This window comes from Microtus ochrogaster, unplaced genomic scaffold (assembly GCF_000317375.1).
Source record: "Microtus ochrogaster isolate Prairie Vole_2 unplaced genomic scaffold, MicOch1.0 UNK38, whole genome shotgun sequence".
Classification (NCBI taxonomy): domain Eukaryota; kingdom Metazoa; phylum Chordata; class Mammalia; order Rodentia; family Cricetidae; genus Microtus; species Microtus ochrogaster.
The window spans coordinates 1,546,977-1,563,410 of NW_004949136.1; the positions used below are offsets into that span (position 1 = coordinate 1,546,977).

Genomic DNA, 16,434 nt, shown 5'->3' on the forward strand with positions numbered 1-16,434 from the left:
GAGGGGCAGAGCCAGTGTTCTGATGATCCCAGGGGCCTTTGCAGTCCCTGGTGTAGGTAGAATGAGGTTTCTGTGGCTAGAGGGCAGGAGTGCTGTGTGTGCACACTAAGTGTGATTCAGACCTTGTGTGCACACTTGGTGCACGCCAGGCATTGGCATGAACTTTGAACCCTCATTTGTGTAAGGGAGTGCCTCGCTGGGAGGAATGCTGTTGAGTTGGCCCTGGGCAAGATGTCTCAGGAGCTGTGACTTGAGCACATCGCCCTCCATGCACACACGCCTCCAACCCATGAACAGATATCCGAGGGGGCACACTGGGAAGCAGGCTGCGGGAGGATGAGGGCATGTGCGCCTGGCCCGGAATGGCTGGCACTCACCAGGACGGCGTGCAGCTGTCTTGTCTGTGCTGCATGTGAAATGATACGTGTGCCAAAAGCATTGGTTGTGAAATAAATGCACTTATCTAAGGAAATTTTTTCAAATTGTCGTGTTTTCCTCTCGTCCGGAAGCACTTTGACACAGATACGCAGGATCTCACAGGGATCGAGTGGGCCCCGAATGGCTGTGTGCTGGCAGCGTGGGACACTTGCTTGGAGGTATAGCACATGGCCAGCAGCACATTCTTTCTCGAGAGCACGCACCTGCAGGTACCTGTGTGTGCTTTTAGTGCAGCGAGCTGCTGGGCACTGAAGCCTGCACTCGGTACCTGTGACCTGTCTACATGTCTGTCTGCAGTACAAGATTCTGCTCTACTCCCTGGACGGCCGCCTGCTCTCTGCATATTGTGCCTATGAGTGGTCCCTGGGCATCAAGTCTGTGGCCTGGAGCCCCAGTAGTCAGTTCCTGGCCATTGGGAGCTATGACGGAAAGGTGGGAAATGGCTCAGGGGATTGGCCACCTCCGTGAGCTGTCTGCAGCCTGCATGTCATCCTCATGGTTTCTTCCCCAGGTGCGCCTCCTTAATCATGTGACCTGGAAGATGATCACCGAGTTTGGACATCCTGCAACCATTAATAATCCCAAGACAGTAAGTCTGCATGAATCTTGACTTGAGCATGGTGGTGTCTCTCGTGCTGTGAGCTGCTCTTGACTTCCTTGGTTACTGTGATGTCGTCTTCCTTGTCCCTGCGCCCTCACACCCTCTTTTGTCAAGGGCATGTCTAGTCCAGGCTCTGTGGACTGTGCCTCTGTCCTAGCCAGATGCTGTGTTCATCCATGCTCTGTCCTTTGCTGGTCCCTGGTGTTAGCAGAGGGACTGGGGAGTCTCGAACATCTGCCGTCCTGCCAGGCACTGTGCAGACAAGCAGGGAAGGGCCAGGAGAGTTGTTCTGTGCAGACCTTGGGGTGCAAGGGGCAGCTCAGGTCTGGGAACCAGGAAGGCATGTTCTGTAGCTCCATAGTTTGAGTCTCAGTCCACAGCAAGGACAGACTTCTGCTTTCCTTGTAGAGGTCACCCATCCACTGAGGTGCTAGACCTGAGGAGGACAAGGAAGGGGCGGGGCTGCAGGCCAGAACCTGGAGGAAGGAAGAGCTGGGCAGAGGTGAGGCTTTGGTTTAGCGTGTGCTCTTCCAGTAGTAGTGGTTGGCCTTGGCTGAGCTCAGGTGAGGGACGGCAGAGTGCAAGGATGGCCCTGCAGGCCGCCAAGGCTTGCCTGTGGTTCATGCGTCTAGGTCTCTGTGTGTGCTATGGTTTCTCTACCGGGACTGGTGTATAAATCAGCTATGTCACTTGGACAGGATCAATTTAAAGGAAAAGGGGCTTCAGTCCGTGGACCCTTTGCCTTCTTACTCTGGGCTTGTGTCAAGGCAACACACTGTGGTAAGGAGCAGATGGCAGGGAAGAGCTAATCTTACAGTGGCCAGGAGAGAGGAAGGACAGGCGAGGTCCCAATACAGGCTTTTAAGGTACACATCCAGTGACCTGCCTTATCCCCCATACACTGTTTAAAGTTGCTGGCAGCCAAGCCCCAGCTCATGGGCTTTAAGACCCACACTAGCAGCGAGTCTGTTGTGCCTGGCTGTTTGCTGCTCACTGCCCTCTGGCCTGGCACCCACACAAGCCACTTCTGCATGGCTGTGACATTGTTTACCACGACACAGCCATGTAGTCAGGGCCCATCTCTCCAGTACAGCCTGGTCAGCAGGACTGAGGTGGCAGCTGAGCTGTCCTTTACTGCAAGGGGTCAGACTGGTGCTCTTCTTCCCAGTAACTGTGATGTCTCTGGCACTTAAGTTGGCCACCTTCCCGAGTCCCTGGTTCTTGTCACAAACTGGTTAGTGGCCAAATCATGTTTTTCAGGTTGTGTATAAGGAAGCTGAGAAGATCCCACAGCTGGGGCTGGGCCACCTGTCCTTCCCACCACCCCGAGCAATGGCTGGTGCCCTCTCTACCTCAGAGAGCAAATGTAAGCAGCAGAGGGAGAAAGCCTGTGCTTTGTCTCAGATGAGAATCCTCTGTCCATGTGAATCTCAGGTGGGGTGGGGGAGATCTCAGGTGGGGTCTCAAGCTCCCTGCAGCATAGACCAGTGCTCTCCTGTGACGCTCACCTTTCCCACACTGCCCTGTAGTCCGTGTGCCCTCATCCCACCTGTCACAGTAGCTTAACAGTCCTGGCCGTCTACAGTTCTCTGATGGACCTCAGAGGGATTGGGGGGAGAGAGAACAGGAACAGACATGTACTTGGTAGCTTAGCCTTTTCACTTCCTGCCCTGCAGGGTTGAGGGCAGCCAGGCTTGAGAGGTGCTGCTCGTACTGGCTGGTGCTTAGCTAACATCTTCTGCTGGGTGATAATCTTCCTTCACCTCCCAGCTGGAAAAGGGCAGCCAGCCGTCTGTGCAGATGCTGGTGATGGGTAGACCAGCCAGATGTTCAAGCAGCTGGGACTAGCTCAGAAAGCAGACCTGATCATGTTTATACCCTTCCTGTGGGCTCCAGACTTCATGGGCCTGTCCCCACTTGGGGCCCTCTCTGCAGAGGAATAGAACGGTTGTCCCCTAGGGAACTCGTGAGCAGGCCTCTTCCACAGCAGATCTCTTGCACACTTGCCGGCCTGCTTTCCCTTCCCCCCTTTAACCAGCACCCTCGCATGTCCTCCCTGCTGTGTTCCAGATGAGATCGCCTCTGGGCCAGTTGCCTTGCAGACTCTGAAGCCGGTAGTTGACAGAGCTAACCCTAGGATGGGAGTAGGGATGCTGGCTTTCAGTTCTGACAGCTACTTCCTGGCAACAAGAAACGGTCAGTGTCATACTCCTGGACAGGGTCAGCTGCTCCCTGCACCGCTTGACGCCCAGAGCAGAAATGAATGAGAAGTAGCTCAGGAGGGCAGCTGTGTGCTGTTCTCCCTGTGGACGGTCTGCACAGCAGCTCCTAGCTAGTCAGCCCATGCCCTGGCTGACCGCCTACTCCCTCCAGCATTGGCCTCTGTGGCTCTGGTTTTGTTTGCATAGTTTCACAATTACAAATGTAAAAACCACAGGGAAAAAGGAGGGATTTATGGCCTTTGGGGATCTTTTTTGTTTTGTTTTGGGTGCTAGTCCCTGAGAAAGAAACCTAGTACATCCTTTGAGTCAAGTTTGCTGACATGGTGCCCTATCTCTGTTTCCTTGCAGACAATGTCCCCAACGCTGTCTGGGTCTGGGACATTCAGAAGCTGAAGCTGTTTGTGGTACTGGAGCATTTGTCTCCAGTGCGCTCATTTCAGTGGGACCCACAGCAGCCAAGGCTGGCCATCTGTACAGGCGGGAGCAAGGTGTACCTGTGGTCCCCTGCAGGCTGTGTGTCCGTGCAGGTACCTGGGGAAGGTGAGCATATCCCAGCCAACAGACGGTGGCTCGTGCGTAGCGGTGACGTGCCCCCACCCCCACGGCTTTTAGCAAACTTGCAGGACCTTGCCCAGTGTGTAAACTGACACGGGACCTGCTGCCCAAGCTTTATAGGCTTTGGCTGCATCAGTCTGGGCTCGCCAGGGTCCTCACTTAATCTGTAGGATGCCCTCCCTGGTCCTGATCTCTGCTCTGACCCTGACCACCTGTCTCTCTAGGTGACTTCCCAGTGCTTGGACTGTGCTGGCACTTGAGTGGGGATTCCTTGGCCCTCCTTAGCAAGGACCACTTCTGTCTCTGTTTTCTGGAGACCAAGGAGGGGTTTGGCGCAGCCTGTGGACAACGGGATGGCCATGCCTAGGACCTGAGTGGAAATCGAGGCAACGGGCCCTGCTGCTTTCAACACAAGCAACAGCTGCGCAGGCTCCTGATGGGATGGGATACCCAGTTTTCTGTAGTGATGTGTTCTGTAAATATGTATAAACTGTAATATAAAATAGGTATTTGCTAATCCATGGGACAAGGGTGGTCATTTCCCTCAAGGCCTTAGGTCATAGGTTCAAGGTCTATCTTAGGAGGATGAAGAATCCTGAGGTAACAACACTTAGCTGCCTTATGTCTCTTTATATTCCGAGCTGTTTCCAGAGTGCTCTTGACCAAGGGTGACTACTGTCCATCTGTGCAGCCCCTCTGCAGCAGGATGTCCTCAGGCACCCGTGCCTCCCCCAGCAGTTCTGCCTGGCTGAGTGGAAGCACTTAGCCCACCCAACACAGCTGCACATCTCTAGCAAACGGCCTGAAAGCAGCCAGACCAAAATGTTGGGATATCTGAACCAGGCTCTTAACCTGGACTGTGGACTTGCCCATCTGAACTTTTATAAAGAGGACTATGGGGAGGGTCCACAGCCAGCCAGCAGGTTCAGTCCCTCAGGCCTCAAGACAGTCTTTAGTTGGTGCAACTGTTTTGTGACAGTAACTTCAAAAAGGAGCGACTTCATTTGGTTTTCAGCGTCTTTACTACAAGACCAAAAGCAGAGGACAAAGACCAGGTGCATCTGAGGTCATTCTGGTCACATCCATGGCTAACTTAAAGCTGCGGCAGAGGTATCGAGTGACAGGCCAGCATCTACAGTGTACTGACAGGTGCTAGAGCCACAGGGGAAACCGTGTGTGGCTGGCGTGGTGAAGCTCAGCAAAGCTCAGTGGGACTGATGGCACCTGGGGCCAGGGGGATGCAGGCTGGTCTGCTTATTATAAACATGCACTTTTTAAACCAAACCACTCAGTCCCTTTTAAACAGAGACAGGATGATAAAAACCCACCACGACTTCCAGAAGGGCCTGGATTATGTCATGAGACTGACTGTCCCTGGGCCTAGGAAAACTGCTGTATTAACCCAAGCTGGATTAGTTTGCAAAGTGTGACTTCAGGTCAGACATATTCACGGAAGAGCAGTTTCGCTAGGAGTGGCCAGGCAGGCTGTCTTTCTTGTAACTGGTCTGTTGACTGCTATTGTATTTAGCTTTTAAAAAACGGGCTGAATTTCAAAATACAAAACTTGAAGGGCGGCGGGGGGAAGGGGAAGTTAATGCAAGTGCATCAGCAGTGCAGGTATGGGTCGCTCTGCTCCGCCCGCCTGGTGTCCAACAGTTTGTGTTCAGCAGAAGTGGGCGGGCACATTCTGCTCAGCATGCTGGAGAGGCAGAGCAGGAAGAACAAGCCCAGCAGGGACACTGGAGAAAACATTTATGTGGAGTTACAGAAGGAACACGGTGGCATAGGGACAGCCAGTATTTCTGCCTTCATTTATCATGTTGCCAAGGTGTCCAATATCCAACTAAATATATATAATTCGCTTGACTATTCTAATCAGGCACCTAAAGGGACCATGCCTGTGTTCTATCCAACCGCGGTGGGTAGCTTGAGGTGGCACACCGCGTCCCTCCACAAAGACTAGAAGCCTATCTTGCCCCTGGTCATGGAGTAACCCAGCTTGGCTTCGTTGTTAATGAAGGACATGAGCCCTACGTAGGTCTCGATGAGGAGTGGGCGCTCCAGCACCAGCACACTATTTGCCTGTCCTGGCAGCGGGCTTTCCTTCTGGGCTTTCTTGACAGCTTGGATCAGGAGAGCCTTGAAGCTTTCCAACTGTAAAGAGAGAAGAAACATGGAACCTTAACCTCAAGGCAGACAACAGTACTCCATTACACGGGAAACGGGGATCCTGAGAAGTCATCAGGTCAAGTGCTAAGGGCTGGGTCACCAGGTGACTCATCTGTCCAAACGTCACTCAGCTCTAGATAGTACTGCTCTGTCACTAAAGACACCATGAGGAGACTCAGCACACGCCCTGAGGTGACACAAAGGACAATGAGCATGTGACCTCCGACAGGACCATCACCACACACGCTGCACACTGGCGTGCTGTGCACTCGAGACCATCGCCACACGCTGCACACTGGCGTGCTGTGCACTCGAGACCATCACCACACGCTGCACACTGGCGTGCTGTGCACTCCATCACAGATGGAGAAATTCATGAGGACTATGACGTCATCCAGTGACAGGACTTTCTCAGCCCTACCATAACCTGTCTGGAATGCATGTACACAATGCACTATATGCTGCACATGTGCCCTTTTGAAGGATCTCAGGGCTCCCTCAGCACCTCCCAAGTACCCGCCTGCACCAGCGGCAGCACCTGCAGAGCCTCACTAGGACTGCAACTCGCCCCCTCTAGACTGAGCATCCTGCAGCGGGATGGGCGTCTCCCTGTGTTCCGAGGCCCCACTATCAGGACCTGCACGTCAAGTGCTCACACTCACTGCTGGCCCCGGGCCTCGGATCTGCTTACATGGCACAGAGACGCAGTCTTCTCGTCCATGCCAGCCATCGGGTGTGCTATGAAGGTGGCGTAGGGCATGTTTGTGGACCAGGGGTTCCATCTGTTGATGAAAGAAGGGCGGCTCTGCTTGTCCCACTGAATGCGAACCCCAAAGCCTTCTCGCCTGATGGAAGAGGGGAAAGAGCCTTGCTTACCACTGGAGTCCAAGGCTGCAGCCAGCTGCTATCAGGGAAGGCAGGGACAGCTGGGGTACAGTGTAACAACGGTCTCCGCTAGCCACTGCAAGCACTTTCTGAGAGTAAGAAGTTCATGTCTTGGTGATGCTAAGACTCATCTTTACAGCCAGTGAAACCGGCATATGGTTCAGTCTGGCCAAATTATGGATGTTTTCGTTCCTTAATGTGTTACTGAATAATGCTCGCCGCCATTAGCTTCCTGGATTCCCTATTCAAACTGCCATAGACTGGGCTCAGATGTATGGGCCTGTTTTTCAAGACAGTGTGTCTCGGTGTAGCCCTGGCTGTACTGGAACTTACTTTGTAGACCAGGCTGGTCTCAGATTTATAGAGATCCGCCTGCCTCTGCCTCCTGGAATTAAAGGTGTGTGTCACCACCACCCACGGTGGAAGCTTCTTAAGCTTCAAAATACTTCTTTTACAGCAAGCTCACCAGCTCTTGAAAACTGGCTGTTAGGTGTTTTCTAATGTATCCGATTTTTAGTACGTTCAATCAACGAATCAATCAGCCAATCTGCTTTTCTTTTAAACGGGAACCAGAAAAAGACTGAACAGATACCCTGTGCTCCCATCCTGCTGGAGGTAAAATGCCCGGTCTGGGGAGTGTTCAGTACTTAACATAGCTTTTAACAGTGGGCTAGGATTCCACAAATCCTAACTGGTAACCGGTTTTTAGTGCCGGCAGCCCTTTTAAGGTGGCACTGGGCGGCCCTCAAGTCAGTTTCTACAGTTTCTATTTTAAGGCCCTTTTCACTGGTCCTTCAAGATGAGGCCTTTAGCTCGCAAGAACGGAACTTACAGGGTTCGCAGAGGCCCTGCCGTGTAGTGCGTTGGTGCACCTACTTGTTGAGCGACTTCGGAGGGAACTGGAACTCTCCACAGGAGATGGTGTCCACCGCGCTGAGCGCCACCCTGACCACCTGCTGGCACTGAAGGCTGATGAAGTCATACTTGCAGATGAGCAGTGACTGATCGGTGACCAGCACCAGCCTCTCCTTCTCGTTGTTCCAGTGGTCCACCCTGGAGAGGAGAGGGACCGCCTGTCACCAGGGCCCCAGCCCGTTGCCCACCCGGCGGCCGAGAGGCGAGGCTCCCACGCGCACTCGCGCAGGCTTACTCGGTCAGCAGCCACACCCCCTGGATCTCGCCGTCCTCTACGGGTCGCACGACAGCGCGGATCTCCTCCACCGCCTGCTCAATGGTGCCGGGCCGGAACACGAAGTACTCCTTGACGCGGGCGCGGCGTGTCGGGTCGTGGACGCTCAGCGGCCACAGCGTCTGGCGCAGCGGCGTGCTCGTCCCCGGCCGGCCCGTTCCCGTATCTTCGCCGGCCGCCAGCAGTGCCGTGGGGCTTGTGCCCGCCGAGTCCACCGTGTCCCGCAGCTGCAGCATCGCGCCCGCCGCCACCCGCCGGCCCCACCGACGCGGCCGCCGCCCCGGCGTCCGTCCGACCGCGCCCCGCCCTCGCCCGCCCCGCGATTGGCTCGCTCCCCGGCCGTCTCCTGCGATTGGCTGCAGCGCGCTGCCGTTCAGAATCACCGATGCCCCGGGCCGGAAGCAACCGCCATGCGCTGAGCCACTTCCTGTTTACTCGGCAGGAAAAGGTGTAGGTTGCCGGGAGGCTCCTGGCTGAGGACCAGGAAAGGGAAGGCTCGGTCTTGCTCGCGCAGAGGGCGGGGTGGCGCGAGGGGCGTCGGCTCTTCGCCCTTCACCTTTTCCAAGGTCACGGTGCGTGCCTTTCGGCGCTTCGCGGAAGTGAACGCACCGCGGGAGGGGGTGTTGGCAGCTGGGGATTGCAGGTGTGGACCCCTCAGATGTAGGCGTCTCAGGGTGAGCTGCTTGCCTTGTGTGCACGCACCTCAGGTGTGTGGCATATCGGATGGGCACCTGGGGGATATTGGTACCTAAGGTGTGGACATGGACACCAGGGCCACCTTGGGTGTGTGGCTTTCTAGGGTCTGTGCACACTGGTAGTTGGGTGTGGGGGGGGCATCTGTTCACATTGGGCCTGACGCCCACAGGTGAGTTACCGAATCACAGACTACGCCGCTCTGAGGGATTTGGAAGAAAACGTTGGATGACTCTTGGGCCTCGCAGCTCCTCCCCGAAAGATAAATCCTCCTTAGCTCTCTTCATCCAGCCCAGCCGCCTCACAGTGGGATGATGGCTCCCTTTGGGTGGCTGGTGTATGTAATCTCTTCATAATCGGTATGTCGCCGGGGCACTCCATTTGTCCAGATGCGCGACACAAGCCTGGGCTCAGCTGTCCTTCCAAAAACCTAACTGACCCCCCATGTCACCTGCATCGCACTGTCCCCACAGGCTCCGAGGGCTGTGCATCCACGACCTTCACCCAAGTGGTCAATTCTGACTTCCCCGTCTCTGTCACGTTCCCTCCTACTCCCTCCTCGCCCCCAAAGCCTTTTACCTCCTATATCCTGTGTTCACCTGGTTCCGGACACCCTCCTGAGAGAGACTTCAGTCCACCAGGGCTCTGGGTTTTTTGTCTTGTTTGTGTTGTTATAGCCCTGTTTGCACCTTTCAGTCTGTTCCGTGTCTGTCAGTGTGCACAGGCGAACGTGGAAGCTGTACTTGGTAGGGAGGTTTGTGGATTGAGCCCCTTGCATGACTGGCACTTTGGGCTCTCTAACCATGGCAGAGTTCCGCCTACTGTTGTACATGCTCGACTTGGGAGAAGGGTTCGGAGTGATCCTGTAAGAGCCAGCAGCCTTGGGACATCAGACCTGTCTCTGGAAACTCCCCGCGCTGGAACTTACTTGGGGATCACACAGCATTCCTCTGTAGTCACTCACTACTACGTATCAACCCTGGCAGTAACAAGAGGTGCTGCAACACTTTAGTGCTAAGATTGCACAGCGTGGGAAGTGTGGCTGAGAACTGCTTCTCCTGTAGACTGCCCCCCCCATGTGCACGGCGCACCCACCCACACACCTATGCTCTCACTATAGGCCCAGTCTTCCTGTCAACCAGTACCCCAGAGCAGCTCTGCGATTGCTTGGGCAGCCTAAGGTAGTGGGGCTATGGCCACTGCCAGCTTCCTGCTCCTGTCTCCCATCTGCTTCTCTGTGTCCTTGTCTCGTCTCAGTGGGGCCGTCGTGTCTCCTGTGGCTGCTGGGAGTGCTGACTGAGCCAGCCCTGTGTTGCTGTATCTTCAGAGATGTGCTCTCCCCAGACAGGGCACCAGCGACGGAGCAGAATAGCACTTCTACACAAGGGTAACTGAGCATGCTGACCATACTGGGCTCAGCTGTGGGAGCAGAGATGAGGGTTACTTGTAGGAATGTAGATGACCCCCCAAACAGCTGCATCACCAAAAGACCTCCCCAGCATGGGTGATGCCCCCCCTCCACCCTGGTTCACCTTCTACCCTTGGTGAACTGTAGCACCTCCATCGATGAACGCAGCTGGGACAGAATTACAACAGGGGGCTCCCGAAAGCTGTGGCCAGAATCTAAGGGGAGACTCTGACAACCTTCTCCCACCTCTCTGTGGGATGCTCAGCAGGCTGGTCCTTGAGTGTCCCTTTGTACTCCTGGGCTGCTCTGCTCCTGGAGTCGGGCTCTACACTCTTAACTGAGCCTCTGCTGGGGGCCAGCAAGGTTCCAGTCGGCTTCCCTCTAGAATCAGGAGGGAAGCTCATTAACACTCCGAAGTCCCTGAAAGTGACCAGTGCAGAGCCCTGGCCCTCGCAGGGTTACATAAGCAGTAGGAACCGCCAAAGGAGACTCCTGTCCGTCCAGCTATCTACAAGCCACTCGGTGCCAGCTTTAGGAATCGTCACCCATGCTAGGATCGGCTTTCAGTGATGCAGCTGCCCATGAATTGTCCGTGTTCTGACCCCTCACCCATAGCCCTCTAACCCCAATAAACCCACTGGTTCACCAGGTTGAACCTTGGTAGTATCCTTACCAAGGTCTGCTGGCAGGTCTTGCCATACTAACACAGGACTAGCTAGAATTTTGACCCTTCCAAACCAGTACCCATGCTCTGGGGCCACCCCAGCCTTGTGCCTTGGGCTCCTGGATAGTGGGGGAGGTGAGAACCAAGCTACCCCTGCCTCCTGTGTGCTTCCACCTACAGTGGGCACAGTTCTTCAATGTCAGAAACCAGGGAGGAGCTGCACTGGGGCAGCAGCAGTGTGTCCTACCCTAGGCCCAGAGAGTGGCAGCCTTTGTCCCAAGCTCACACACCAGCAGTGGAGGGCAGAAAGTGAACCACAGTATGAGAATGTTCTGCCAGGGCCAGAGCTTTGGAGACCAAGGCTGTGGGATTAAGGTTAGCCGGCCCTGGCCAAGTTTGAAGGGAAGGGGTCAACCCCTGAACTCCTTCCTGCTAGAGAGACAACAGGATGTGGACACTCGGGACATCCTGACCCATGCCTAAGACTGGTGGGAAAATGGCCCCTTCTGCTTGGGACAAAGTGTGGAGCAGCTAGGTTGGGTGCAGAGAAACGGGAACGAGGAGCATTCAGAGACCCTGCCTTATGGGCTCTCGGAGGAGCTTGGTAAAGATGGTTTGGTAAAGATGGTTTAGAACAGCAGGGAATAAGGGGTGGGGATACTGATTAGGGACAGTGTGGATGTGTGTGTGTCCACATTTGTTTTGGGGCCATGGTGGGTGCACTGGGGTACAGCAATAGCCCCAAAGGAGCATCTGCCAGGAATACTTCCCCGTCTGTAGAAACAGGCCAGACTGGCACAGTATGTGGGTGTTGGCAGAAACCGCCAGGCCCCTGTGCCAGAGAGGAAGAACTCTTAGGAGGAAAGCCATGTAAGGTGTCCGTGAGGTCCGGCTCCCGCAGGGTGGTCAACAACAGTGTGCCTGGGTTGGTGGAGCAAATGGTCAGCTACGACAATATGGTCCAAAAGTCCTCTAGCAGTCCCAAGACATAGGTTAGATTCGGGAGTGAATGACAGCCTAAGATGGCTTTAGCTCCAGACCTGTAGTCGTCAGGGCTCGTCAGCCTGCAAGACCTTTTATAGCGCCGCTTCTTCAGAGAATCTAGTTCACAGTGTTAAGGTCCCTGGGACACTGGTAGGAGCAACCGTGATGACATAGATTCCCACACGGGCTCCTGTCTCTGGATATGGGGTATGAGCTGGGCATCCATCAAGCTGAGAGCTGGCAGAGGAGGAGCAGAGGGTTAAGTGCACATAAGACAATTGCAGCGCACAATGTCTGCCTGCACTCTATGCGTTACCATACAGTTTGGGAGCTTCGGGCAAGGAGCTGGAGATTGAAACATACAAAGACACACAGAGACACGGACCTCTAGTCACTGGTAAGAAGCCCTTTACGCAATAGCGCCACAAAGGCTTATATACCCAACAGTCAGGGGTGAAAACCTTATCCTCTGATCCTCGAGGCCAAGGCAACACGTGCTCATGAAGCAGAGCTGGTAAACAACTTTGACACAGCTTTCAGTAACTCAAATCAGAAGGAAAGTAAAGATCTCTAGCAGGGAAGAGCAGCTGGAGGCCAGGACTCCAAATGGTCCCAACAGACAATAAGCAGATGTCATTTCGTGGTATGCACACATCCAGGGTTTAAGGTAAAGCATCACGGCCCATTTTCAGTGTGAGGCCATCGAAGAATCACAGCTAAGCAGGTGTTCTGCACCTGTTCCCAGCAGAGGGCACGAGCAGCTGGAGCCTGCTTGTCTAGGCCTATCTTAAGGTTGAAAAACCAGACTATCTGCCACGACAAAGGCCATGTATCAGAAAAGGGGAGGATGGGGAATGGGGAGGGGGGACAGCAACACTGCACTAGCCTGTGGGGGGAAAGGGCAGGAATCTTCAGATTGGGAACTGTGAAAACCATGACTTCACAATGTGACATCTGCACACTGACAGCTGGCTTCTGCAGACGTGAAAATAAACCTGTCTCACTTTGACTACCAAGTCTCTGGTATTCTCGCTATGAGTAAGGACCATTTGTATCTCACGTGGGGCTGCCAGGACAGACCATGGACTGGCTTGTTGGAAGCAACAGAAGCACACAGTGAGGTTCCTGAGACCAGATGACCAGAACCACAGTGTGTGTGCGGGGGTGGGGAGTGAGGGTTTAGCAGGTAGGGGGCTCCTCTGACACCCAAGGACACGTCTTCCATTGCCCTTCCAGCTTCCTGTGCTGCTAGCCACTCTGGGTGTCCCTCAGTCTGTGGCTGTCTCTCCCTGTTGGCTCATTTGTAAGGGTTCCTGATGTATTGGTGCAGGCCCACCCTAACAGCCTCCTCTTTACCTGGTCATCAAAGACTGTCTTCCAAAGATGATCAGTCACCGATACTTGTTGGGATTTGAGCGTATCTTTAGAAGGTACAAAATTCATCTGGTAACGGTGGATTCATCCAGGTGCAAGTGGTAAGCATTGCATTTAGATGACCCCCACGTGGGCACACAGGTCAGGGGCAGGGACCAGGGGGCAATGATCAAGACTAGGAGACTGGTTTGGGGCTCCAGAGCTTAGGTTGGCCCTGAGGCCCAGTTCCCAAAATGGTCAGCAGATGGCGCAACGACCCACACTCAGCCTTCCCAGGGAGGCCCCAGCTTCAAAGTTTGGCAGACATGAGGTCTTTTTGGTTTTCAAAGACAGGATTTCTCTGTAGCTTTGGAGCCTGTCCTGGAACTCGCTCTGTAGACCAGACTGGACTTGAACTCACAGAGATCCACCTAGAAGCACCACTGGAAGTCGTCACAGGAGGCTGCAACAGTTCTTTCGATGTTGCCCTTAGTCATTGACTCAAAGCATCCACAACGGATTTAAAGGTAACCTTGACAAAGAACCTGGTTCCCAGGCTGGAGAAATGGCTCAGCGGGTAAAAGTCTTTGCTCCCACACTTGAGGACCTGAGTTCAGTTCCTGAGAGAAGTAACTCATGCAGCTTGTCTCCTGATCTCCACACACTCTCTGTAGCGCGCGCGCACACACACATACACACACATTTTTAAAAATCAGTCAAATGCATACACACATGAGAGAAACCAGCTCCTAACAACTAAGGCACACAGCAGGGCTGTGGGCATAAAGATGCCAGCTCCAGACAATGTGGCCTTATGGGAAATCAGCATGACTACAGCCCTGGGTGGCCCTCACAAATTTTCTATGGTAATTTTCTAACGACCACCATGCCGCCAGGAGGATGATTTTGCTCCGTGTCCCACTGAGTCCAAGAGGGTCTCTCTCTGGAACCAGCCACAGCTCCAGTATCCACCTGGTCCAGTGAAGAAGCCTGGGCTTACGCCAGGCGTCTCTAATAGTTGGCCTCCATGTCCCTTGGGTGGCCTCAGAAGGACCTCTGTGGGTTTCCCTTGCCTAAGTGGGAAGTGGGAGGAATCTGCACCAGGAGATTTTTTTAATTCATTTATTTCATTTCATTTCATTTATTAATTCTTGACTGTCCCAGGTCTTATGTAGGGCTGGGGATTGAACCCAGGCCTGTGCGGATGATAGGCAAGCACTCTGCCAACTGAGCTGCAGCCCCTCCTCCACACTGAGGTCTTGCAAAGCAGGCAAGGGCTGAGAGTCCTGAGACACGCCCAGGCTGTACATGCAAGGCGTGTCTATCAGGAGACCGCTATGTCCCCATGTGGCCTCAGAAGGAACCTCAATTGGCCCAGGGCAGGCCCTGTAGAGAGAAGTTGGGGGTCTTGGCTGCCCCAGGGCAGGTGGCCAGTAACCCAATGTGGACATCCATTTCTTCAAGTGAAACTTTCACCATCTGCCCGGGGTACAGTTTGCTGGACAAGTAACCCCAGGCTCACAGCTAAGCCCACTGGAGTGCATTGCATAGCAGCTCTATACCCCCAAACCCTGAGGTTAGGCTATCCGCAGTCCTACCAACCCAGCCACCTTCTCAGTCTCCCTGATGGGCCCCCTCGTGTCTCCTCCTCTGTCCTACAAGGATCCCTGCTGTTGGGTCTGGAACCCGTTCTGATAATCTAGTATGATAATATGAGACCCCTCAGTAACTTCACCAAAGACCCTGTTTCCGAATCAGGCCACGCTGGGGTATGCGGGGATGAAGACATGGAGTCCCCTAGGAAGCTATTCAACCCAGATGAGCCATCTCCCCAGCGCCTCAGCCTGTCATATGAATGGATGTCATTTTGGCATGCAGTAATGATTAATAACACGCGCCCCATCCTGGACCTTCCTCCATCCTGCTGGCTGCCCCCTGGGTAAAGGGTAAAGATGGTAAGTTAGGGCCTGTGATGGGTTAGGCAGGCCCATGTCCAGAAACCACATATAGCGGTGCTGGCTAGTGTTTTATCAAATTGATACTAGCTAGAGTCTTGGGAAGAGGGAACCTCAACTGAGAAAATGCCCCCCCCCAGACTGACCCATGGGCAAGCTGTGCAGCTTTTCCTTAATTAATGAGTGATATGGAAGGTCCCAGATCATTGTGGGTGGTGCCATCCCAGGGCAGGTGCTCCTATGTTATATATGTTGAGCCAGCCACAGGGAGCGAGCCAGTAAGCAGCACTTCTCTGTGGCCTCTGCTTCAGTCAGTTCCTGTTTCTAGGTTCTTGTCTTCAGTGCCTGCCCCAACTTTCCTCCACGACGGAGTGTGTCCTGAGAGTAGTAAGAAGAAATAAACCCTGTCTTCTCCGAGTTTCTTTTGATCACAGTGTTTTTATTACAGCAATAGAAACCATAATTAAGACAGTAGCTGTATACTCGTTGAAGCTGTACAGGCTGCATATTCAATTACCGAGCAGGAGCCAGCTTCCATAGAAATTGTTGTGTTTCCATATCATGCAAGGTCAGGAAGGCACAGAAATAGAGCGACTGGTGTAGGCCCAACAGCTGCCCACGGACAGGGTCCAGCCTGGGTCCTTGCTGCAAAATCACATGACTTAACTCCATACTGGGCACAGCCCACGCGAGTCAACATACCTGAGGGGCCTTTTCTTTTTGGTTTTTCTCTCACAGCAGGTTTAGAGCTTTAGAAATGGGTGCGAGAATAAGTGAACCACAGGCTTCTAAATGAGTTGTTTGACATTTGGGCGGGGCACCATGCATAAGCTTTGCCCTCTAGAGAATATCCCTGGCTGTCTCTGACTTTTGCCAGTTTTTTTGGTTATCCCTGATTATGTCATCTGCAGAAACAGGACTGTGGTCAGCATGCTGCATGTGAGTACCCGAAGGTACCTTGGGCATTTGTTTCCTTTTGCTTTTTGAGCAAGGGTCTTACCATGTTGCACAGGCTAGCCACAAACTCAGGGTCATTCTGTCTCAACCTCCATCGTGGAGTACTGGGGTCACAGACAGGTGCCACCACGTCTGGCTGTGGAGACAACCTCTGATGCCACCTGTTAGAAGAAGTAGGCATGAAAACCCAGTCGAGACATGAGCTTATTTTCTCAGGGTGGTGGCCTTTGGCTCAGCAGCCGACGTCTCTGGAGCTGCAGGGGATTCTCTCTCTTCCATCTCCTGCAAGATGCATCCGGCTGCAGAGCAGGGCGGCAGAGCATGGCTGCAGAGCATGGCTGCAGAGCATGGCTGCAGAGCA

The 16,434-nt window shown here is 53.9% G+C and overlaps 2 protein-coding genes across 2 annotated transcripts in view; one reads left to right on the top strand and one right to left on the bottom strand.

Moving 5' to 3' along the window:
- Positions 1 to 4,329, top strand: part of Wrap73 (WD repeat containing, antisense to TP73) — a 13,559-nt gene extending 9,230 nt beyond the window's left edge. The window contains exons 6-12 of the mRNA XM_026790020.1: positions 510 to 596; positions 736 to 870; positions 950 to 1,027; positions 2,300 to 2,405; positions 3,110 to 3,235; positions 3,610 to 3,801; positions 4,041 to 4,329. Of these exons, the coding sequence (XP_026645821.1) occupies positions 510 to 596; positions 736 to 870; positions 950 to 1,027; positions 2,300 to 2,405; positions 3,110 to 3,235; positions 3,610 to 3,801; positions 4,041 to 4,183 (867 nt within the window). The 3' untranslated portion in view covers positions 4,184 to 4,329. The remainder of the gene's footprint in view (positions 1 to 509; positions 597 to 735; positions 871 to 949; positions 1,028 to 2,299; positions 2,406 to 3,109; positions 3,236 to 3,609; positions 3,802 to 4,040) is intronic.
- Positions 4,330 to 4,824: 495 nt separating this feature from the next.
- Tprg1l (tumor protein p63 regulated 1 like) lies at positions 4,825 to 8,346 on the bottom strand. The gene is made up of 4 exons (XM_005368641.2): positions 8,021 to 8,346; positions 7,747 to 7,923; positions 6,677 to 6,830; positions 4,825 to 5,970 (listed from the first exon to the last, which is right to left on the bottom strand). The coding sequence occupies exons 1-4, from the start codon at positions 8,293 to 8,295 to the stop codon at positions 5,776 to 5,778; spliced, it is 801 nt and encodes a 266-aa protein (XP_005368698.1). The 5' UTR covers positions 8,296 to 8,346; the 3' UTR covers positions 4,825 to 5,775.
- Positions 8,347 to 16,434: the final 8,088 nt, after the last annotated feature.